This window comes from Salmo trutta, chromosome 39, assembly GCF_901001165.1.
Source record: "Salmo trutta chromosome 39, fSalTru1.1, whole genome shotgun sequence".
NCBI lineage: Eukaryota > Metazoa > Chordata > Actinopteri > Salmoniformes > Salmonidae > Salmo > Salmo trutta.
The window spans coordinates 4678318-4703547 of NC_042995.1; the positions used below are offsets into that span (position 1 = coordinate 4678318).

The 25230-nt window shown below is 45.0% G+C and overlaps 1 protein-coding gene across 5 annotated transcripts in view; it reads left to right on the forward strand.

Annotated features, from left to right (window-relative positions):
* Positions 1–25230, forward strand: part of LOC115179295 (interleukin-1 receptor accessory protein-like 1) — a 355734-nt gene that overhangs the window by 118996 nt on the left and 211508 nt on the right. For all 5 annotated transcript variants that reach the window (XM_029740689.1, XM_029740686.1, XM_029740691.1 and 2 more), the window contains exons 4-5: positions 16583–16769; positions 17981–18134. In XM_029740689.1, coding sequence (XP_029596549.1) covers positions 16583–16769; positions 17981–18134 — 341 coding nt within the window. The remainder of the gene's footprint in view (positions 1–16582; positions 16770–17980; positions 18135–25230) is intronic.

Sequence of the window (25230 nt, forward strand, 5' to 3'; positions counted from 1 at the left end):
TCATCTCTCACCCCTCAGTGACCCCACAACCTTTCAACCCTTATCTCTCACCCCTCAGTGACCCCACAACCTTTCAACCCTTATCTCTCTCCCCCTCAGTGTCCCCACAACGTTTCAACTCTTATCTCTCTCCCCCTCAGTGTCCCCACAACCTTTCAACCCTTATTTCCCTCCCCCTGTGTCCCCACAACCTTTCAACCCTTATCTCTCTCCCCCTCAGTGTCCCCACAACCTTCCAACCCTTATCTCTCTCCCCCTCAGTGTCCCCAAAACCTTTCAACCCTTATCTCTCTCCCCCTCAGTGTCCCCACAACCTTTCAACCCTTATCTCTCTCCCCCTCAGTGTCCCCACAACCTTTCAACCCTTTTTTCCCTCCCCCTCAGTGTCCCCACAACCTTTCAACCCTTATCTCTCTCCCCCTCAGTGTCCCCACAACCTTTCAACCCTTATTTCCCTCCCCCTGTGTCCCCACAACCTTTCAACCCTTATCTCTCTCCCCCTCAGTGACCCCACAACCTTTCAACCCTTATCTCTCTCCCCCTCAGTGACCCCACAACCTTTCAACCCTTATTTCCCTCCCCCTCAGTGACCCCACAACCTTTCAACCCTTATCTCTCTCCCCCTCAGTGACCCCACAACCTTTCAATCCTTATCTCTCTCCCCCTCAGTGACCCCACAACCTTTCAACCCTTATTTCCCTCCCCCTCAGTGTCCCCACAACCTTTCAACCCTTATTTCCCTCCCCCTCAGTGTCCCCACAACCTTTCAACCCTTATCTCTATCCCCCTCAGTGTCCCCACAACCTTTCAACGCTTATGTACCTCCCCCTGTGTCCCCACAACCTTTCAACCCTTATCTCTCTCCCCCTCAGTGTCCCCACAACCTTTCAACCCTTATCTCTCTCCCCCTCAGTGTCCCCACAACCTTTCAACCCTTATTTCAAATCAAATCAAAATCAAATGTATTTATATAGCCCTTCGTATATCAGCTGAAATCTCAAAGTGCTGTACAGAAACCCAGCCTAAAACCCCAAACAGCAAGCAATGCATGTGAAAGAGGCACGGTGGCTAGGAAAAACTCCCTAGGAAAAACTCCCTAGAAAGGCCAAAAACCTAGGAAGAAACCTAGAGAGGAACCAGGCTATGAGGGGTGGCCAGTCCTCTTCTGGCTGTGCCGGGTGGATATTATAACAGAACATGGTCAAGATGTTAAAATGTTCATAAATGACCAGCATGGTCAAATAATAATAATCATTGTAGTTGTCGAGGGTGCAACAAGCACGTCCGGTGAACAGGTCAGGGTTCCGTAGCCGCAGGCAGAACAGTTGAAACTGGAGCAGCAGCATGGCCAGGTGGACTGGGGACAGCAAGGAGTCATCATGCCAGGTAGTCCCGAGGCATGGTCCTAGGGCTCAGGTCCTCCGAGAGAAAGAAAGAAAGAGAGAAAGAGAGAATTAGAGAGAGCATATTTAAATTCACACAGGACACCGGATAAGACAAGAAAATACTCCAGCTGAAACAGACTGACCCCAGCCCCCCGGCACATAAACTACTGCAGCATAAATACTGGAGGCTGAGACAGGAGGGATCAGAAGACACTGTGGCCCCATCCGATGATACCCCCGGACAGGGCCAAACAGGCAGGATATAACCCCACCCACTTTGCCAAAGCACAGCCCCCACACCACTAGAGGGATGTCTACAACCACCAACTTACCGTCCGAAGACAAGGCCGAGTATAGCCCACAAAAATCTCCGCCATGGCACAACCCAAGGGGGGGCGCCAACCCAGACAGGAAGACCACGTCAGTGACTCAACCCACTCAAGTGACGCACCCCTCCCATGGACGGCATGGAAGAACACCAGTAAGTCAGTGACTCAGCCCCTGTAAAAGGGTTAGAGGCAGAGAATCCCAGTGGAAAGAGGGGAACCGGCAAGGCAGAGACAGCAAGGGCGGTTCGTTGCTCCAGCCTTTCCGTTCACCTTCACACTCCTGGGCCAGACTACACTTAATCATAGGACCTACTGAAGAGATAAGTCTTCAGTAAAGACTTAAAGGTTGAGACTGAGTCTGCGTCTCTCACATGGGTAGGCAGACTATTCCATAAAAATGGAGCTCTATAGGAGAAAGCCCTACCTCCAGCCGTTTGCTTAGAAATTCTAGGGACAATTAGGAGGCCTGCGTCTTGTGGCCTCCCCCTGTGTCCCCACAACCTTTCAACCCTTATCTCTCTCCCCCTCAGTGACCCCACAACCTTTCTGTGTGTGCTCAGAGCCTACCGCTGACAGGGACGTAATGTGTCTTCAATCTGTGTGTGAAATCAGCTCTAATACAGCCATATGACAGGGGGAAAAAGACCATGCAGCAAGACAGGCAGCACACGTTAACCAGGGAGGACCAGGAGACACGTTAACCAGGGAGGACCAGGAGACACGTTAACCAGGGAGGACCAGGAGACACGTTAACCAGGGAGGATCAGGAGATACGTTAACCAGGGAGGACCAGGAGACACGTTAACTAGGGAGGACCAGGAGACACGTTAACCAGGGAGGACCAGGAGACACGTTAACCAGGGAGGACCAGGAGTAACGTTAACCAGGGAGTATCAGGAGACACGTTAACTAGGGGGGGACCAGGAGACACGTTAACCAGGGAGGACCAGGAGACACGTTAACTAGGGAGGACCAGGAGACACGTTAACCAGGGAGGACCAGGAGACACGTTAACTAGGGAGGACCAGGAGACACGTTAACCAGGGAGGACCAGGAGACACGTTAACCAGGGAGGACCAGGAGACACGTTAACCAGGGAGGACCAGGAGACACGTTAACTAGGGAGGACCAGGAGACACGTTAACCAGGGAGGACCAGGAGACACGTTAACCAGGGAGGACCAGGAGACACGTTAACCAGGGAGGACAAGGAGACACGTTAACCAGGGAGGACCAGGAGACACGTTAACTAGGGAGGACCAGGAGACACGTTAACCAGGGAGGACCAAGAGACACGTTAACCAGGGAGGACCAGGAGCCACGTTAACCAGTGAGGATCAGGAGACACGTTAACCAGGGAGGACCAGGAGACACGTTAACCAGGGAGGACCAGGAGACACAATAACCAGGGAGGACCAGGAGACACAATAACCAGGGAGGACCAGGAGACACGTTAACTAGGGAGGATCAGGAAACACGTTAACCAGGGAGGACCAGGAGACACGTTAACCAGTGAGGATCAGGAAACACGTTAACCAGGGAGGACAAGGAGACACGTTAACCAGGGAGGACCAGGAGACACGTTAACCAGGGAGGACCAGGAGACACATTAACAAGAGGGGACAAGGAGATATGTTAACCAGGGAGGACCAGGAGACACGTTAATCAGGGAGGACCAGGAGACACATTAACCAGGGAGGACCAGGAGACACGTTAACCAGGGGGGACCAGGAGACACATTAACCAGTGAGGATCAGGAGACAAGTTAACCAGGGGGGACCAGGAGACACATTAACCAGTGAGGATCAGGAGACAGGTTAACCAGGGTGGACAAGGAGATACGTTAACCAGGGAGGACCAGGAGACACGTTAACCAGGGAGGACCAGGAGACATGTTAACAGGGAGGACCAGGAGACACGTTAACCAGAGAGGACCAGGAGACATGTTCCGGGATTCCTCCAATGGCATTGAGGAGTACACCACATCTATCATTGGCTTCATCTATAAGTGCATCGATGACGTCGTGTCCACATTGATCGTACGTCCATACCCCAACCAGAAGCAATTGGATTGCAGGCAGCATCTGCACTGAGATAAAGGCTAGAGCTGCCGCTTTCAAGGAGTGGGACTCTAACCCAGAAGCGTATAAGAAATCCCGCTATGCCCTCCGACGAACCATCAAACAGGCAAAGCATCAATACAGGACTAAGATCGAGTTGTACTACACCGGCTCTGATGCTTGGCGGATGTGGTAAACCAATACAGACTACAAAGGGAAGCACAGCCAAGAGCTGCCCAGTGACACGAGCCTACTGGACGAGCTAAACTACTTCTATGCTTGCTTCGAGTCAAATAACATTGAAACATGGAGGAGAGCAGCAGCTGTTCCGGAGACTGTGTGATCACGCTCTCCGAAGCCAATGTGAGTAAGACCTTTATACAGGTCAACATTCACAAGGCCGCAGGGCCAGATGGATTACCAGGACATGTTCTGCGAGCATGCGCTGACCAACTAGCAAGTGTCTTCACTGACATTTTCAACTTCTCCCTGTCCGAGTCTGTAATACTAACATGTTTTAAGCAGACCACCATAATACCTGTGCCCAAGAACACTAAGGTAACCTGCCTAAATGACTACTGACCTGTAGCACTCACGTCTGTAGCCATGAAGTGCTTTGAAAGGCTGGTCATGGCTCACATCAACACCATCATCCCAGAAACCCTAGACCCACTCCAATTTGATTAACGCCCCAACAGATCCACAGATGATGCAGTCTCTATTGCACTCCACACTGCCCTTTCCCACCTGGACAAAAAGAACATCTATGTGAGAATGCTATTCATTGACTACAGCTCATCGTTCAACACCATAGTGCCCTCAAAGGTCATCACTAAGCTAAGGACCCTGGGACTAAACACCTCCCTCTGCAACTGGATCCTGGACTTCATGACGGGCCGCCCCCAGTTGGTAAGGGTAGGTAACAACACATCCGCCATGCTGATCCTCAACATGGGGGCCCCTCATGGGTGCGTGCTCAGTCCCCTTCTGTACTCCCTGTTCACTCATGACTGCACGGCCAGGCACGACTCCAACACCATCATTAAATTTGCCGATGACACAACAGCGGTAGGTAAGCCTGATCACCGACAACAACGAGGCAGCCTATATAGGGGGGAGTTCAGAGACCTGGTCGTGTGGTGCCAGGACAACAACCTCTCCCTCAACGTGATCAAGACTAAGGAGATGATTGTGGACTACAGGAAAAGGAGGACCGAGCCTGCCCCCCATTCTCATCGACAGGAATGCAGTGGAGCAGGTTGAGAGCCTCAAGTTCCTTGGTGTCCACATCACCAACAAACTAACATGGTCCAAGCACACCATGACAGTCGTGAAGTGGGCACGACAAAACCTATTCCCCCTCAGGAGACTGAAAAGATTTGGCATTCGTCCTCAGATCCTCAAAGGTTCTACAGCTGCACCATCGAGAGCATCCTGACTGGTTGCATCACTGCCTGGTACGGCAACTACTTGGCCTCCGACCACAAGGCACTACAGAGGTAGTGCGAACGGCCCAGTACATGACTGGGGCCAAGTTTCCTGCCATCCAGGAACTCTATACCAGGCGGTGTCAGAGGAAGGCCCTAAAAATTATCAAAGACTCCAGCCACCCTAGTCATAGACTGTTCTCTCTGCTACCGCACGGCAAGCGGTACTGGAGTGCCAAGTCTAGGTCCAAGAGGCTTCTAAACAGTTTCTACCCCCAAGCCATAAGACTCCTGAACATCTTGTCAAATGGCTACCCAGACTATTTGCATTGCCCCCCCTCCCCTCTCCCCTCTCCCCTCTCCACACCACTGCCACTCTCTATTGTCATCTATGCATAGTGACTTTAATTAACTCTACCTACATATACATACTACCTCAACTAACCTGTGCCCCACACATTGACTCTGTACCGGCACCCCCCTGTATATATTGTTATTTTTTTTACTGCTGCTCTTTAATTACTTGTTACTTTTATCTCTTAATCTTATCCGTATTTTTTTTAAACTGCACTGTTAGTTAGGGGATCGTAAGTAAGCATTTCACTGTAAGGTCTACACCTGTTGTATTCGGCGCATGTGACTAATAACATTGATTTGATTTGATTTGGTATGGTAATGTGAGCAAACAGAGAAATGTCACAGAGCCACATGAAGGATTAGTTTAGGGGAATCCGCAGTAAGCAGTTGGCTGTTCACCTGCATTCAGGGCCTTCGTGTTATTAATGGTGTCTAGGCATGTCCTGTCCTACCATGCCTTGGCTGTCACCAGAGGAAGGAGAGACTGGATTAGTATTCCACTGCAGGGCCCAGCTGGTGATCTCTCAGTCAAATGGGACGTCCAGAGACACTCCGTCACTCAGCCACCAGTCAAGCACTGTCCCATTGATCCAGCCCCGCCGTCACAGCCAATCAGAGCCAGAGACTGGGGGGGGGGGGGGGGGGGGGGGGGGAGTGTATGATGTATTCTAGACTGTGTTTGTGTTATGTCTACCTGGCAGGCAGCTGGTTGTTGTCTGTGTGAGGCTGGGAGGTGAGTGAGTGTGTGGAGACAGAATTACCTCTTGGTGGTAATGCTTTCTAGTAACAAATGGTAGCCTTCTCTCTCTGCCCTTTGCTGAGGACAACATACATACACACACACAAATGCACACACGCACATGCACACACATTCCCAATTTCAATGTATTACCTTGCTCCTACTAGACAGGGGACACCTCATGCTATGGCCTTGAGTGGAGAGTGTGTGATGTGATGTGAGGTCAGAAATGTTTTATAAATTAATTCGCTATGAATTATGGAGTCTTCCTACTATTTAAACTCATCAGAGAATACATGGTCCATTAAAAAGGATGATGAAGTACATTGTTAGGCAAATTGGAGTCATTTATTTTATCTTGAGGAAGCAGTGAACTATAGTTTTTTGGAATGGCACAGGTGTAAAGGTTTTGTCTAGGAAGTAAAAACGAAATTCCACTGTGTCTGAAATACATTCATGGTACCACAAAGTGATCCTTTCAACTGTGGCACCGCATATATTGTGTGACCATTTTACAGAACGATTACTGTGTAATATTCAGGTTTCACCCTCTGTTTAATATCTGCCACTCGACAGTAACGATGCATTGACGGTGAGCTATTACACAAATATACGTCCTAATACTTCAACCAGCCACTTGTGTGCTTTTTGTGAGGTTTCCCAAGGCCTCTCAGGGTGCTTCCCAAATAACACTCTGTCCCCTATATAGTGCACGGGCCCTGGTCAAAGTAGTACACCACATAGGTAACAGGGTACCATTTGGGATGCACCCTCTATGTGATTGGAATAGGATTTAATCCAGCGGATGCATGTGTTAAGGTCTGCATCAATCTGTTAGACACTCTTCACGCTTTTACTGATTGGAGATTTGTCCTGTGCTCTTGCCTCAGTTCCATTTGATTAAGCCTGAAGCCTGAATCCCAGAGGCTGCATGCGGGAGGAAATCTGAGGCTGGGATTGGCTGAGGAGATGGGTGGCGTTACCGGTCGGCTACTGGGTGATGCCACATCCTCACCTGTCACAATCGTGTGTCCTCGCACGGCTACCCAGGACAATTATTTTGAAAGGTCACATGTTACTAATTTCTCAAATGGAAATTTGCCCCTGTACCTCACTGGGCCAATTGTGCGCCGCCCTATGGGACTCCAAATCACGACCGGTTGTGATACAGCCTGGATTCAAACCAGGGTGTCTGTTGTGACGCCTCTAACACTCGGGAGCCCAATCACCTGACACATAAAAGACATGAAAACCACATGTTTGACTCCGTTACATTTATTCCATTCCTCCCACCAGCCTCCACTGCCGTGAACATTTGACATGAGTGTATGGTAGATATTATCAGTATATTGTAATATTACAAAATTACTCTGGAATCATCAGTAGGCTACAACAGAGGTATTCAACTCTTACCCTACGAGGTCCAAAGCCTGCTGGTTTTCTGTTCTACCTAATAATTCATTTCCCTCACCTGTTGTCCCATGTCTAAATCAGTCCCTGATTAGAGAGGAACAATGAAAAAATGGGGTGGAACTGGCTTCTTGGTCCAGAGTTGAGTTTGAAGGGAATCTGCTACAGTGAGGGAAAAAAGTATTTAATCCCCTGCTGATTTTGTACGTTTGCCCAGTGACAAAGAAATGATCAGTCTATCATTTTAATGGTAGGATTATTTGAACAGTGAGAGACAGAATAATAACAAAAAAATCCAGAAAAACGCATGTCAAAAATGTTAAAAATTGATTTGCATTTTAATAAGGGAAATAAGTATTTGACCCCCTCTCAATCAGAAAGATTTCTGGCTCCCAGGTGTCTTTTATACAGGTAACGAGCTGAGATTAGGAGCACACTCTTAAAGGGAGTGCTCCTAATCTCAGCTTGTTACCTGTATAAAATACACCTGTCCACAGAAGCAATCAATCAGATTCCAAACTCTCCACCATGACCAAGACCAAAGAGCTCTCCAAGGATGTCAGGGACAAGATTGTAGACGTATACAAGGCTGGAATGGACTACAAGACCATCGCCAAGCAGCTTGGTGAGAAGGTGACAACAGTTGGTGCGATTATTCGTAAATGGAAGAAACACAAAAGAACTGTCAATCTCCCTCGGCCTGGTGCACCATGCAAGATCTCACCTCGTGGAGTTGCAATGATCATGTGAACGGTGAGGAATCAGCCCAGAACTACACGGGAGGATCTTGTCAATGATTTCAAGGCAGCTGGGACCATAGTCACCAAGAAAACAATTGGTAACACACTACGCCATGAAGGACTGAAATCCTGCAGCGCCCGCAAGGTCCCCCTGCTCAAGAATACATATACATGCCCATCTGAAGTTTGCCATTGAACATCTGAATGATTCAGAGGACAACTGGGTGAAGGTGTTGTTGTCAGATGAGACCAAAATGGAGCTCTTTAGCATCAACTCAACTCGCCGTGTTTGGAGGAGGAGGAATGCTGCCTATGACCCCAAGAACACCATCTCCACCATCAAACATGGAGGTGGAAACATTATGCTTTGGGGGTGTTTTTCTGCTAAGGGGACAGGACAACTTCACCGCATCAAAGGGACGATGGACGGGGCCATGTACCGTCAAGTCTTGGGTGAGACCATCCTTCCCTCAGCCAGGCTCATTGAAAATGTGTCGTGGATGGGTATTCCAGCATGACAATGACCCAAAACACACGGCCAAGGCAACAAAGGAGTGGCTCAAGAAGAAGCACATTAAGGTCCTGGAGTGGCCTAGCCAGTCTCCAGACCTTAATCCCATAGAAAATCTGTGGAGGGAGCTGAAGGTTCGAGTTGCCAAACGTCAGCCTCGAAACCTTAATGACTTGGAGAAGATCTGCAAAGAGGAGTGGGACAAAATCCCTCCTGAGATGTGTGCAAACCTGGTGGCCAACTACAAGAAACGTCTGACCTCTGTGATTGCCAACAAGGGTTTTGCCACCAAGTACTAAGTCATGTTTTGCAGAGGGGTCAAATACTTATTTCCCTCATTAAAATGCTAATAATTTTATAACATTTTTGCCATGCGTTTTTCTGGATTTTTTTGTTGTTTTTCTGGATTCTTTTTTTGTTTTTCTGTCTCTCACTGTTGAAATAAACCTACTATTAAAATTATAGACTGATAATTTCTTTGTCAGTTGGTAAACGTACAAAATCAGCAGGGGATCAAATACTTTTTTCCCTCACTGTATCTGTTATCGTTTTTTGTTGTTGTTGCAACTTTTAGATTCTGTTTGAAGTGAAAGCGCTATATAAAATAAATCTATTATTATTATTATCTGCACTATGCCTCCCAAGCCAAGTAGGCAGGCTGAGAGAAAGGCATCAAACTCGACTTGGACCAGCAGTATCTGATAGTAGAGACACTGACCTTCTCTCGTCATATCAGATGGGGTTTTTATCTGCCAGACAAAATGTCAGAATGCACTTTCTTCCTCAGCAGAATCCAATTGACACTGCCTCCCTCCCCCATCCCCACCCTCTTCCCATCCCTCCATCCATCGCAGCCCCCTATTCACAAACGCTAGAACTCTGAGCGAGACAACCCCAATACTACAGCTGTCACTCAAGGGAGGCGAAGCATAACATGAACAGGTTATTCAGACGTTCGGAAAAAAGAGAAAGAATCAAAGTGGTTTGGAACTTGGAACTTTAAAGAGGAACTTTGACCATTTTACTCTCTCATTGGAATATGTCTGTACCAAACGGATATAGGCCTACTTAGTGTATAGGTTTTAGTATGCATGGTATTTCTGAGTGGCCATACATTTTGCCCGTAGGCTTTTGGAGGACAAATGAATAAGGTCACGGTAAAATGAAAGAGCCAAATTGTTTCATAAAGTTATGGAATCTAGTTGGAAATACAGGGTTGGGTGAAATGATTTCCCTCAAGGCACCGTTCACTGATGGATTAGAGACTGGGTAATAGAGCAAGACAGACTACTGCATGTTAAAGGTAACAGCACAGCTAGAGTTAGGACAGCCAAGGCACTGCCAAAAGCTCTCAGTCAGATGGATGACATTGGAGTTCTCCATCACACCTGGAATGAAAAAAGAGAACTTTGCATAAGATGTGCAAATAAAGAAAATGAAGGTGTGGTGACTAAAGTAGATCATTGAGGTGCTGTATAACCAGTCACATAATGAAGGTGTGGTGACTAAAGTAGATCATTGAGGTGCTGTATAACCAGTCACATAATGAAGGTGTGGTGACTAAAGTAGATCATTGAGGTGCTGTATAACCAGTCACATAATGAAGGTGTGGTGACTAAAGTAGATCATTGAGGTGCTGTATAACCAGTCACATAATGAAGGTGTGGTGACTAAAGCAGATCATTGAGGTGCTGTATAACCAGTCACATAATGAAGGTGTGGTGACTAAAGTAGATCATTGAGGTGCTGTATAACCAGTCACATAATGAAGGTGTGGTGACTAAAGCAGATCATTGAGGTGCTGTATAACCAGTCACATAATGAAGGTGTGGTGACTAAAGTAGATCATTGAGGTGCTGTATAACCAGTCACATAATGAAGGTGTGGTGACTAAAGTAGATCATTGAGGTGCTGTATAACCAGTCACATAATGAAGGTGTGGTGACTAAAGCAGATCATTGAGGTGCTGTATAACCAGTCACATAATGAAGGTGTGGTGACTAAAGTAGATCATTGAGGTGCTGTATAACCAGTCACATAATGAAGGTGTGGTGACTAAAGTAGATCATTGAGGTGCTGTATAACCAGTCACATAATGAAGGTGTGGTGACTAAAGCAGATCATTGAGGTGCTGTATAACCAGTCACATAATGAAGGTGTGGTGACTAAAGTAGATCATTGAGGTGCTGTATAACCAGTCACATAATGAAGGTGTGGTGACTAAATTAGATCATTGAGGTGCTGTATAACCAGTCACATAATGAAGGTGTGGTGACTAAAGTAGATCATTGAGGTGCTGTATAACCAGTCACATAATGAAGGTGTGGTGACTAAAGTAGATCACTGAGGTGCTGTATAACCAGTCACATAATGAAGGTGTGGTGACTAAAGTAGATCATTGAGGTGCTGTATAACCAGTCACATAATGAAGGTGTGGTGACTAAAGTAGATCATTGAGGTGCTGTATAACCAGTCACATAATGAAGGTGTGGTGACTAAAGTAGATCATTGAGGTGCTGTATAACCAGTCACATAATGAAGGTGTGGTGACTAAAGTAGATCATTGAGGTGCTGTATAACCAGTCACATAATGAAGGTGTGGTGACTAAAGCAGATCATTGAGGTGCTGTATAACCAGTCACATAATGAAGGTGTGGTGACTAAAGCAGATCATTGAGGTGCTGTATAACCAGTCACATAATGAAGGTGTGGTGACTAAAGCAGATCATTGAGGTGCTGTATAACCAGTCACATAATGAAGGTGTGGTGACTAAAGTAGATCATTGAGGTGCTGTATAACCAGTCACATAATGAAGGTGTGGTGACTAAAGTAGATCATTGAGGTGCTGTATAACCAGTCACATAATGAAGGTGTGGTGACTAAAGTAGATCATTGAGGTGCTGTATAACCAGTCACATAATGAAGGTGTGGTGACTAAAGCAGATCATTGAGGTGCTGTATAACCAGTCACATAATGAAGGTGTGGTGACTAAAGCAGATCATTGAGGTGCTGTATAACCAGTCACATAATGAAGGTGTGGTGACTAAAGCAGATCATTGAGGTGCTGTATAACCAGTCACATAATGAAGGTGTGGTGACTAAAGTAGATCATTGAGGTGCTGTATAACCAGTCACATAATGAAGGTGTGGTGACTAAAGTAGATCATTGAGGTGCTGTATAACCAGTCACATAATGCTTATGATGCAGGAGAGTTCCATCTCATCCTCTCTCCCCTACATGGATAACAGATCCTGGAGAGAAAAAAACAGGGTTGTGTGTGTGTGTGTGTGTGTGTGTGTGTGTGTGTGTGTGTGTGTGTGTGTGTGTGTGTGTGTGTGTGTGTGTGTGTGTGTGTGTGTGTGTATACAAATGTAAGCAAGGTTTGGAATGATTATGTTTTAGTCAAGTATTATATCTGTTTGTGCTTCTTGCGGTCCATTTGCAGTCTACAAATTATTTGTAATTATGTTCTGGCCCCCTGACCATCCACTCAACAAAATGTAGTCCCACGGCTGAATCTAGTTGATGATCCATGGCATAGAAGATCAACATGTGTCTCTCTCCATAGTCATTTATGGAGACGTGAAATCCGCAAGCGGCTGAGTAGCTCAACATTTTGGTCCTTCTCTCCAGAGACAGAGGCTAAGTGGAGGCCTGTTGGCCCACAGTGAGGTTTGGGGAGTGGGCAGTTAATCACCTGGCCTCGTGTGCTGACAGATGAGTTATGGAGCAGGTCACAGGTAGGGCCTCAGTCCTCCCACCACTCCTCACCGCCTCCCACCGCAGCACGCCACGCCAACCTGACCTTCGCTTGGGTCATAAATAATGCACTGACCATAAAAGACTGATTATGGGTAATCTGTAGCCCTGGTCTGTCTGGCCACTGGGTGGAGGTTGTCATCAGTGCTGATTTGGCAGCTGCTAGCTGGCTGGTTGTTTGCCGAGCGCTGGACTGAGTTGGGCTAGCATGCCTCATGGTGGAGCTTGATGTACCAGCAAGGTCCAGCTAAAGGTCATGGCCCACTGTCCATGGCACTGGTTTCACCAGTGTGTGAGATTTTGATGTATAGTCCAGTCGAATACAAGCGGATGTGTTAAGGGTTGAAAGGAGTTTGACAATTGTCCAAGTAACCTTTTTATTGAGTGACAGGGATTTATTGTAAACATTTGTGACAATGTTTATACATTATTATTACTTTAAGGTATACCTCTAATGAGAATCAACAAGTGTTCAATTTCCTGCTCTATTAAAGTAGAACTTGCAGATCTTTTAATTAAGAATTTAGTAATGAATTAATCCCACAGGTACCTTGCGATCTGAGGAGAATGGTTTCACATTAATTCTACAGCTTGGAGCTATAATATCACAGGGAACAGAGACTGAGTTAAAGTAGAGGGAATTATGTTCCATCTTTCTCTTCAACCAAAACAAGGGAGATGATGTCATAAATGAGGTTAGGAGAGAATAATTAAGAATGGATGTAATGATTTTGCCAAGTTGATTTTGCCAAGTTGGGCCCTTGGTATCTAATTTCAATTACAATAATGTGTGATTAATCATTTATCAAGCTTCTGAAATAATGACCTTGTCCTAAAATGATGAATTCATTTTGACATGTGAGCAAGCAAGAGCGGGGAATAGTTTATCCCCAATGGTGCTGTTTTACATTACACCCCAAATAGGTATTTTTGACATGTTTGTAAAAAGTGGCTGTACTATACTGATACAACAATCATTCATACAGGCAACATTGTGTTGGTCATTATTTTAATAAGGTGAGGTAGTCAGTTCATCGTTGACCTACCATCCATTACTCCTACCCTGGATTTGACTAGATGGTATACAGCTTTTGTCAGATTTGACTTTTTGTAGTAGGTTAGGAGAACTTAAGCAGCAGGTTAAGGGAATGAACATAGCAGGTTAGGATAATTAGGTTAAGTTTAGGAAAAGGGTTAGCTAAAATGCCAAAAAAACTACTTTTGCCATCAATATCACAAAAGCTTTACCCCTTCTAGCCATGACCTCCTTCCCTGTCGCATATTGCAACAACCATTTCTATTATAGAAACAAATCCTCCATTTGCCCTCCGGCTCTCTGTGTGCAAACTGTCAGCCAAGGTGTTCTCCACTCTAATATGAACTGCATGGTATCTGTCTGTCATTGCCTTGACATTGCACAGCAGCCTCTCGTCAGCTCCCATTGACATGCTGTCATTAATATTGTGGTATTACCTTGGTATAACCAATATATCCAAAAGTATACTCAGCTGAATACTTTAGTATGCACTATGCCAGTGTTTCCCAACTCCGGTCCTCAAGGACCCCCAACAGTACATGTTTTTGTTGTGGCCCTCGACAAGCACACCTGTTTCTACTTGTCAACTAATCATCAAGCCCTTGACAAGTTGAACCAGGTGTTTTTGTCTGGGACTACAACAAAAATGTGTGCTGTTGGTGGTACTGGAGGACCGGAGTTGGGAACCACTGCAGTATACAGTAGCCTATACTTCCTGTCTAGTAGACATTTAGTTATGACTATACAGTAATGGATGTACAGTGGACTGAAAGCGGTGTGTTTGTCCTGGCCACATTGTTCATGAATATACAGTCTAGATAGTGCTACTGTTCTCCATCCCCCTGGCTCTCTTGCTTAAAAGGCAGTGTGACGGATGTGAACCGTTGGAAAGACATCGTAGGACAAAGTGTTGGCCCGGGCCATCGATCACTCAACAGCCAGGCTGACACTATTCTCTCTCTCTCTCCCACCGGGCCAGTTTATCAGCCCTGCCCAGAATATTTAACAGGGGGAGCGGACCCGGGGGATCTCATTTGCACAGGTGTCCATCTGGTGCGAGTTGTCTGGGATAATCTCCACATCATGTCGCATTTGCATCCTCCGCTTCATAAAATGGGCAGACTTAATCAGACAGACCGCGGTGCCCAGTAGAGGGTGTGTCTGACTATGGACCGACCGGGCTTTTGCTTACTGCTTGCTAATTTGCGAGGCTGCGCGAATGCCGTGGCAATTATAGAAGGATTCCACTTGTTTATAATTGGTTGTTGGTTCAGCCTCAAATCTGTGTTACCAGCTTGCGCCCCTGAAATTACCCAATGAGGTTTTCCTAAATGTTGTCATTTGTTGAAATCTGTAGACCAGAAGGATTTGATATTATGGGCCAATTGATACAGTGCTTACCCTCTTGAAGAACCAGGCTACACAGCTACTGATGCTAGTCGTGAGTGGAGACAATCTTATTAGCTGTAGATGCATAGACGGATCAAAGGTCACACTGATTGAGCTCATTGATCACATTAGGCTGGCTTTTCCCTCCGACATTGTATGGAATTCCCTGCACACTCAATACCTCTGTCCGTTGTTTTCAAATAGCCGTGGATCCTTGCCTAAGAATCACTCATCTGGAGTCAAAGGCCAAACATGAACCTGTTTACCTAGCTATAAAAAACCTCAACCAGGTGTGATGACTGATGTATTACTATGGCTGTGGAAGGGTATACTGCAATCGACACAAACTCTCTGCTCATTTACGTGAGCATGCTACTGGAGTTCCTGCTGGTGTGGGCCAATTGTTATTGAACAGTTGTACAGTTTCAACACAGAGTGATTATTAGACTGAGCACAGTGAAATTGTACCACACGGTATGGTGCCATAGTGTTGTACATGGCTGGGTTGCCAGACCTGGCATTTACATTATACCCTCACAGCTTTCTCAACTGTATCCTATGCATTACAGTCACAGTTGTAGTCCTCTGGGCTGATAGGCTTTTCTCTGTCAGGTCTGAACAGTTACGAAATATCAATTCTGGCAAGTAATTTTCTGCTAGCTTGCGCTGTATCTGCATAACACGTCAAAACAAAAGGCTCACTCAATCTTCACTGCTGTTGACTTTCAGAACTGCCGTTCTGCATTAGCCCTCGTCTCCCTTCCACCTCGGATTTCCCCACTTTTCTTTTGTCGTTGCCATCGATAATTTGTGATAGCCAGGTTCATCTCTCCCGCATCATTTCCATTCCTCCTGGATGGGTGAGAAAACACAATGCCGCTCTGTATGAACGGTCCGGACAACCAGCCACGGCTGAGTGGAGGTGAAGAGATGATTTTTCACGTTGACGAGAGAGTAGAATGTCAAACTTTCCCATATTCTCCCCCCGAACCAGATGGCTCACTGTATCTGAGTGTCAATGGTTTAGATCAAACAAGTAGGGCTGACTCTAAAAGCTTAATGAGTTAAGAATGTTTTGATCTGTTAGAAAAGTATCTGCATTTACTTTCCAAATGTATACTGGACAAAAATATAAACGATTTTTACTGAGTTGCAGTATATATAAGGAAATCAGTCAATTGAAATACATTCATTTGGCCCTAATCTATGGATTTCCCATGACTAGGCAGGGGCACAGCCATACGCCCACCCACTGGGGAGCCAGGCCCAGCCAAGCAGAATTAGTTTTTCCCCACAAAAGGGCTTTATTACAGTTTATTACAGTTTCATCAAATGTATACTGTATTAATACCTGTCAACATATAGTGATAGTGGCGTGAGAGAACAATGTTATACAAAAATGATTAAACTTATTCATTTGTTCACTTGTGTTTTTCAGGAATTCCACATATTGTATGAAAGTGTCCATGTCACTGACAGTGGCGGAGAACGACACAGACCTCTGCTACAACTCCAAAATGAGGTACTTCGAGAAGGCAGAGTTAAGCAAAAGTAAAGATATCACCTGTCCGGACATTGAGGATTATGTCCAGCCAGGGAAGGAGCCAGAGATAGTATGGTACAAGGTAAGAGTCCACTATAACATTATGTCTGTAACTTATTTCAGATTGAATGCCATAGGGGCAGTTTCAAGGATACAAATTAAGGCAGGTTCTCCACTGAGCCTGCTTTTTAGCCCAGGATTAGGCCTAGTATGTGTCTGGGAAACCGCTGCTATGTGTCATTTATCAAATGTGACACATATATTTATCAGCGTATAATCAGAACTGTATGATCCTGTAAATGTATTGAAAAAATGAGAGATTACATTTTTTTATTATTTTAAATTATTATTTTAGTCGAAGCATACTTGTATGTATTGTCTAGCAGCCTATGTGCTTGCTTGATGACAGTAGGTAGATTTATCCACCCATAACTCACAGCCACTCTGCAGAGCACCCCCTGAGATGTCATTTGTTTTTCATGAGACTCAAACCATCTGGGGAAAGGGGGCCACAGCCCACGTTCATGATGTAAATAGTCTAGAAGACAAAGAAATGAACTCCTTTTCTCCCCCCCAAACGACTGGAGGGGGTCCTCAGAGTCAGAAGTCTGGCTATCTGAGTCGACCAGTGGCCCTCACCGGCCCCGGACGCCTGCCCACAGTGTAACAGCAGACTGACAGAGTAGCCGACGGAGGCCAGGGGACAATTCATCAAACTATATGAATGTCGGATTAGATGGCCACAGTGCTTCTTCAGTTTCCCAGTGAATCAAATTAAAACATGGATAATGACTGTGGCCCTAGAATATTGTAGTTATTTGCTCTGTCTCTGGAAGCGGAGCTGATTGAGTTCTGGGAGACCCGCGAGCGCAGGTGGAACCAACCCACGGTATTCCAGTTTTCCTGCTGTGGGTGAATGAGTTTGTGTGGCACAAGTTTCCTTTTCCAAAGGCCTCGTTCATCCTCTGGGTTCATTCCCACCAAAATTAACTGCTTCAACCCCATACATTGTTCTTCTAGTGGGAACTTAGCGATATAATGTGTAATAGATCATACTCATCTTGCCAAAAACAGGAACTCAATACAACAACACTAAATACAAGATGAGAATGCATTTGTGATCAAAGAGAGGTTTGAAGTATGGAATGGTTCGATGCATTTCGTCAGGCGTCCATTTTTTCTACGTCTACATTGTATGTTGTAAAAAGTATAATCTAAGTCCAACTGTATACTGCTTTTCTGTTTCTTTGTGTTGTTTTACATTCATATGCCTTCTCTCTATTTGAATCGAAGGAATGCAAGCCAAAGCAGTGGAGACAAAGCATTGTAAGGAGAAGAGATACTCTCTCTATCCGGGAGGTGCGTGAAGATGACATTGGAAATTACACGTGTGAATTACAGTTTGGCAGCTTCGTGGTGAGAAGAACTACAGAACTATCTGTTACAGGTAAGAAAAACTCCTTTGCGGGTCACATGTGCTCCATGCTGGGCCATTGGGGATAACTTGCATTGTGTTTTTATTGGCATTGATGAATGTTCATGTTGTTTTGTCAGTCAGCGAGGCAGAGTTCATTCTTTGTGGGAGAGTGGATTTAATAATCATTGCTATTGTGCAGCTGTGTCGTGTTCGTCGTCTATTTTGGGGATGGCCACAATAGTTGTTTGCATATGAGCTACAGACCTTCTGCTTGGCTGAAATGAAGAATACGTTTAGATTATTATTTTTTTTAACACAGATATCTGAGGTGTACATTCAGGGAGAAAATGTTGATGGGATTATGTTGCAGCAGACATCTCATTAGAAATATGTCAGAATGCTGACGTTTATCCATAGTAGTTATATATATACATGGTAATGGTAAATCTCTTACTACCTGTTGTTGTGTTGTCATTACCAAACACACCTGTTCTGCTAAGACAGTAGTTGTGAACCTTGTTGTCAGGGTTGTGGGTTCAATACCTCTGTGCTGTCAGCTGGCGGTCTTAATTGCTAAGTAGTAGAATTTGCACAGAGCCACTTCATCACTTTTTCTTAACTAAGTCTGTTCAAATATTAAAGCTTGAACTTAACGTTCCTTATCTTTAGAGGTAGGGGTGTGACAGAATAGAGATCGCTTGCCACCGCCACCGCCACCGCCACCGCCACCGCCACCGCTAACGTTGATGTGCAGTAACAACTTGGACAGTCTTGATGGAAAACCTATAGTACCGGTGCATTCAATCAATGACACAATGATTACAAAAAGATCTACTCTACTCAGTCTTGCCCTCATGGCTGAACCCTGAAAAGAAAACACCAGAGAAAACCACTGTAGCAAGATATATTAAGAGCTGTTACATTTCAATTCATCACACCCATCGCCCATAGTGGTCTCGAGGTCAAGCAAACTATTTGCAGTTTACAGCTATCTGATTACAGTTTATTATCCCCTAAAGAGACAAAGGCAGACTCCATAGAAGACCAATTTCACTCATCAATCATGTTCCCTGCTGCCTCAGACGGTCCTCATCCCCTGGGACGATTTCCCCTCACAAAGAGACGCATTTAGCATTTTTGGATGAGGGTAGTTCACTCAAATTACAAAATTACACATTGGTTTCCTTTCCCTGTAAGCAGTCTATGGACAAGGTATGACAGCAATCCATGCGTTGGTTGAGTTTCTCTGGCACATCCACATGCTAACGTTTTAACATGATGCAGCGAAAAATTAAAATAACGGTCCCATGACTTGAATGGGATTTGTGCCACGAATGCTAAAACATTAGCATGTGGAAAGGGAAACTAAACCAAAGCATGGATTGCTGTCATACCTTGTCCATAGACTGCTTACAGGGTACGGAAACCAATATGTAATTTAGTAATTTGGGAGAACTATCTCTTTAAGCAAGAAAATGTCCTGCTTTTGTGTTTGCACATTTTTTTATCTGACTGAAATCAGGAGGGAATCTGAGGACTCTCTCTCTCTCTCTCTCTCTCTCTCGTGAATAATAATTACACGCTTCCGCCCACATATAGAGGGCAGAAGAAAGAACATGGCCCACCTACACACATCATGTACGGTACATGTACATAGACATGCATACATAAATTACTTCCTGTAATAGAGACAAACACTGAGAGTACAAAACATTCCATGACATAGACTGACCAGGTGAATCCAGGTGAAAGCTATGATCCCTTATAGATCAGTGTAGATGAAGCAGAGGAGACAGGGTAAAGAAGGATTTTTAAGCCTTGAGAGAATTGAGACATGGATTGTGTCTGTGTGCCATTCAGAGGGTGAATGGGCAAGACAAAATATTTAAGTGCCTTTGAACAGGGTATGGTAGTAGGTGCCAGGCGCACCAGTTTGAGTGTGTCAAGAACTGCAACACTGCTGGGTTTTTCAGTCTCAACAGTTTCCCGTGTGTATCAAGAATGGTCCCCCACCCAAAGGACATCCAGCCAACTTGACACAACCATGGGAAGCGTTGAAGTCAACATGGGCCAGCATCCCTGTGGAGCGCTTTCGACACCTTGTAGAGTCCATGCGAATTGAGGCAACTCAATATTAGGAAGGTGTTTCTAATGTTTTATCCACTGTGTGTATGTGCTGTAGCTAACACAGTCCTTGGAGCTAAATGACCTTTAAATGACACATAGGACATTAGCTTAGACACATACATCCGTTAGACCTTTCATTTCAATAATAGAACATTGAATGACAACAAGCCCATTGACTATTTCATAAAAGACCAGTCTCGTTGTAGTTATGTTGGACCCGGTGGGATCTGGGGGAAGTGGTACATTGTGTGATGTTCATCTAGTGCTCATGTGTTTGCAAAACAATCAGATTATCCTGATTTAATATGCTGCCATAATCATAACAATGCTTTCCTCCACTATGCTGTACAGTACGTCTCACAGTATCCTACAGAAAAGCCACGATCCTGGTCCATCCATTGTGTAATGTTGTATAGTCTGTATCAATACAGTACAGAACAATATGTTATATAGTTGTTGCGTGACTGGTATAAATGGAGAAATCTTCTGTTATGACTATTATGACTCAAAGGCTGCATCTGTTCCTCCTTCCTGGCATGGCCAGGTGGTTAGTGTACAGTACCTGGTAAAAGAAAGGGACATGAATTGATGCATTACATAAAACAGTCACTTCAAATGTTTTTGAAATGTTTTTGAACTTGTCTTCAGCCATAGTGATAATGTTTTTAATGATTCACCCGTGTCAGACAGATTGTGAGATATCATATTGGGCCATTATAATGGCGCCGAAGGAGACGGCTGCCGTTTTACGATCCCGTAACCAATTGTGCTATTATGTATGTTTTTTCACGTTATTTGTAACGTATTTTGTACATAATGTTTCTGCCATAATGTTTCTGCCACCGTGTCTTATGACCGAAAAGAGCTTCTTGATATCAGGGCAGCGATTACTCCCGTACTGGAGGAATTCTTCTTCTTCAACGAGTCGGACGGGAAGGATTTACTCCAGACACCAGACAAGGCTCTCATCCCAATCATTTGCAGGAAAAGACGGAGATAATCGATAATAAAATAGACAAACTACGAGCACGTATATCCTACCAACGGGACATTAAAAACTGTAATATCATATGTTTCACCGAGTCGTGGCTGAACGCCGACATGATTAACATACAGCTGGCAGGTTTTAAGCTTTTTCGGCAGGATAGAACAGCAGCCTCTGGTAAGACAAGGGGCGGCAGGCCTATGTATATTTGTAAACAACGACTGGTGCACGAAATATAAAGAAGTCTCAAGGAGTATCTCATGATAAGCTGTATACCACACTATTTACCAAGAGAATTTACATCTATATTTTTCGTAGCTGCAAACTGCAAACCGATGCTGGCACTAAAACTGCACTCAATGAGCTGTATACGGTCATAAGCAAACAGGAAAACGCTCTTCCAGAGGCGGCGCTCCTAGTGGCCGGGGACTTTAACTTCTTACATCTACACGTTCCGCTAGCGGAACGTCTGCTCCAATATCCAATGATGGGCGGGGCGCGAAATTCAAACTCCTCTAAATCCGAAAACTTACACTTTTCAAACATATGACTATGTTACAGCTATTTAAAGACAAGACTCTCCTTTATCTAACCAAACTGTCCGATTTCAAAAAGGCTTTACAGCGAAAGCAAAACATTAGATTATGTCAGCAGAGTACCCAGCCAGGAATAATCACACAGCCATTTTTCAAGCTAGCATATCATGTCACATAAACCCAAACCATATCTAAATGCAGCACTAACCTTTGATGATCTTCATCAGATGACACACCTAGGACATTGTGTTATACAATACATGCATGTCTGTTCAATCAAGTTCATATTTATATCAAAAACCAGCTTTTTACATTAGCATGTGACGTTCAGAACTAGCATTCCCACCGAACACTTCCGGTGATTTTACTAAATTACTCACGATAAACGTTCACAAAAAGCATAACAATTATTTTAAGAATTATAGATACAGAACTCCTCTATGCACTCGATATGTCCGATTTTAAAATAGCTTTTCGGATGAAGCACATTTTGCAATAATGTAAGTACATAGCCCGGCGTTACAGGGCTAGCTATTTAGACACCCACCCAGTGTAGCCTTCACCAAAATCACATTTCCTATAAGAAAAATGTTCTTACCTTGCTTGTTCTTCATCAGAATACACTGCCAGGACTTCTACTTCAATAACAAATGTAGGTTTGGTCCCAAATAATCCATCGTTATATCCAAACAGCGACGTTTTGTTCGTGCGTTCTAGACACTATCCCAACGCTAAATCTCGGCCACGAGCATGACGCAAAATATGACAAAAAATTTCGAAATATTCCATTACCGTACTTCGAAGCATGTCAACCGCTGTTTAAAACCAATATTTATGCAATTTATCTCGTAGAGAAGCGATAATATTCCGACCGGGAATCTGCCTGTCTGTAAACTGAGGAAAAAACCAAAAGCCGGGGGCGGGGCGTGTCACGCGCCTAAGGCTTAGTCCATTGACTGACCACTCAGCTTTTGCTCTCGTGTGCTTCAGCCAGGGCTTTGAATGACATCATTCCTGTTTTTCCCGGGCTGTGAGACTCCATTGTTGACGTGACAAGTGTCACGTAAGAGCAGAGATCCTTTGTAAACGATAGAGAGAATCAAGAAGGGCAAGAAATGTTCAGACAGGGTACTTCCTGAACAGAAGCATCTCAGGTTTTTGCCTGCCATAGGAGTTCTGTTATACTCACAGACACCATTCAAACAGTTTCAGAAACTTTGGAGTGTTTTCTCTCCAAAGCTAATAATTATATGCATATTCCAGTTTCTGGGCAGGACTAATAATCAGATTAAATCGGGTACGTTTTTTATCCAGCCGTGAAAATACTGCCCCCTAGATGTAACAGGTTAATGCAGGGAAATTCATATCCATTCTACCTTATCTCTACCAGCATGTTAAATGTGCAACCAGAGGGAAAAAACTAGACCACCTTTACTCTACACACAGAGATGTGTACAAAGCTCTCCCTCACCCTCCATTTGGCAAATCTGACCATAATAATATCCTCCTGATTCCTGCTTAAAAGCAAAAACTAAAGCAGGAAGCACCAGTGACTCGGTCAGTAAGAAAGTGGTCAGATGAAGCAGATGCTAAGCTACAGGACTGTTTTGCTAGCGCAGACTGGAATATGTTCCGGGATTCTTCTGATGCCATTGAGGAGTACACCACATCAGTCACTGGCTTCATCAATCAGTGCATCGATGGCGTCATCCAAACAGTGACCGTACGTACATACCCCAACCAGAAACCATGGATTACAGGCAACATCCGCACTGAGCTAAAGGGTAGAGCTGCTGCTTTCAAGGAGCAGGACTCTAATCCGGAGGTTTATAAGAAATCCTGCTACACCCTCTGACGAACCATCAAACAGGCAAAGCGTCAATACAGGACTAACTTTGAATCATACTACACCGGCACCGACGCTCGTCGGATGTGGCAGGGCTTGCAAACTATTACAGACTACAAAGGGCAGCACAGCCGCGAGCTGCCCAGTGACATGAACCTACCAGATGAGCTAAATTACTTCTATGCACACTTCAAGGCAAGTAACACTGAAACATGCATGAGAGCACCAGCTGTTCCGGACGACTGTGTGATCACACTCTTCTTAGCCGATGTGATTAAGACCTTTAAACAGGTCAACATTCACAAGGCCGCAGGGCCAGATGGATTACCAGGATGTGTACTCCGTGTACTCACATCAACACCATTATCCCAGAAACCCTAGACCCACTCCAATTTCCATACCTCCCCAACAAATCCACATATCTCTATTGAACTCAACACTGCCCTTTCCCACCTGGACAAAAGGACATATGTGAAAATGCTATTCATTGACTACAGCTCAGCGTTCAACACCATAGTGCCCTCATAGTGCCCTCATCACTAAGCTAAGGACCCTGGGGCTAAACACCTTCCTCTGCAACTGGATCCTGGACTTCCTGACGGGCCGCCCCCAGGTGGTAAGGGTAGGGAACGACACATCCGCCACTCTAATCCTCAACACAGGGGCCCCTCAGGGGTGCGTGCTCAGTCCCTTCCTGTACTCGCTGTTCACTCATGACTGCATGGCCAGGCACGAATCCAACACCATCATCAAGTTTGCCGATGACACAACAGTGGTAGGCCTGATCACCGACATCGATGAGACAGCCTATAGGGAGGTGGTCAGAGACCTGGCCGTGTGGTACCAGGACAACAACCTTTACCTCAGCGTGATCAAGACAAAGTACATGATTGTGGACTACAGGAAAAGGAGGACCGAGCACGTCCCCATTCTCATCGACAGGGCTGTAGTGGAACAGGTTGAGAGCTTCAAGTTCCTTGGTGTCCACATCACCAACAAACTACCATGGTCCAAATACACTAAGACAGTGTCAGAGTTGGTTCCTTGTTCCTTGTCAATCATTTGCTTATTGGTGAAATCAGCAATCAGACAATATCTTTAAGTAAATCAATCATTCATTTTTTTATGCAATTGCATACAGAAGTTGACAATGGGAACATTGCACGCATGCTTCTGAGTAAGTTCTGCTCCCCACCTAAGGGCTGATTTTATACATGTGATCACTCCCTAGTGGTCTGATCACCTACGTCAATGTGTGTGTGTATCAATAAGCTGAGGTTACCTTATAAGGCAACCTAGTACAGCAGCTTCTCTGAATTTCTTAGAACTGTCCACTGTCACACAAGATTAAAATGTCTAAACCAGACAGTGGTTACTTCTCTTTATCTAGTTTCGGTCTGACTCAGACCCAGCCTGCAAATACACTCTCACAACAGCCAGGGCTTAACCACAAAGACTAATATAGATGGCTTGTGCAACGTATAGTGGCGGAGTGTTTAGACACATAGCAACAGTATCTTATTATAAGGCCTGCAGCAAAACATATGAATCTTAAGGTCCCCTTAATCAATAATGGGTAGGGTCTTTGGGACCCACCCCGTACAACAGTCGTGAAGCGGGCACGACAAAACC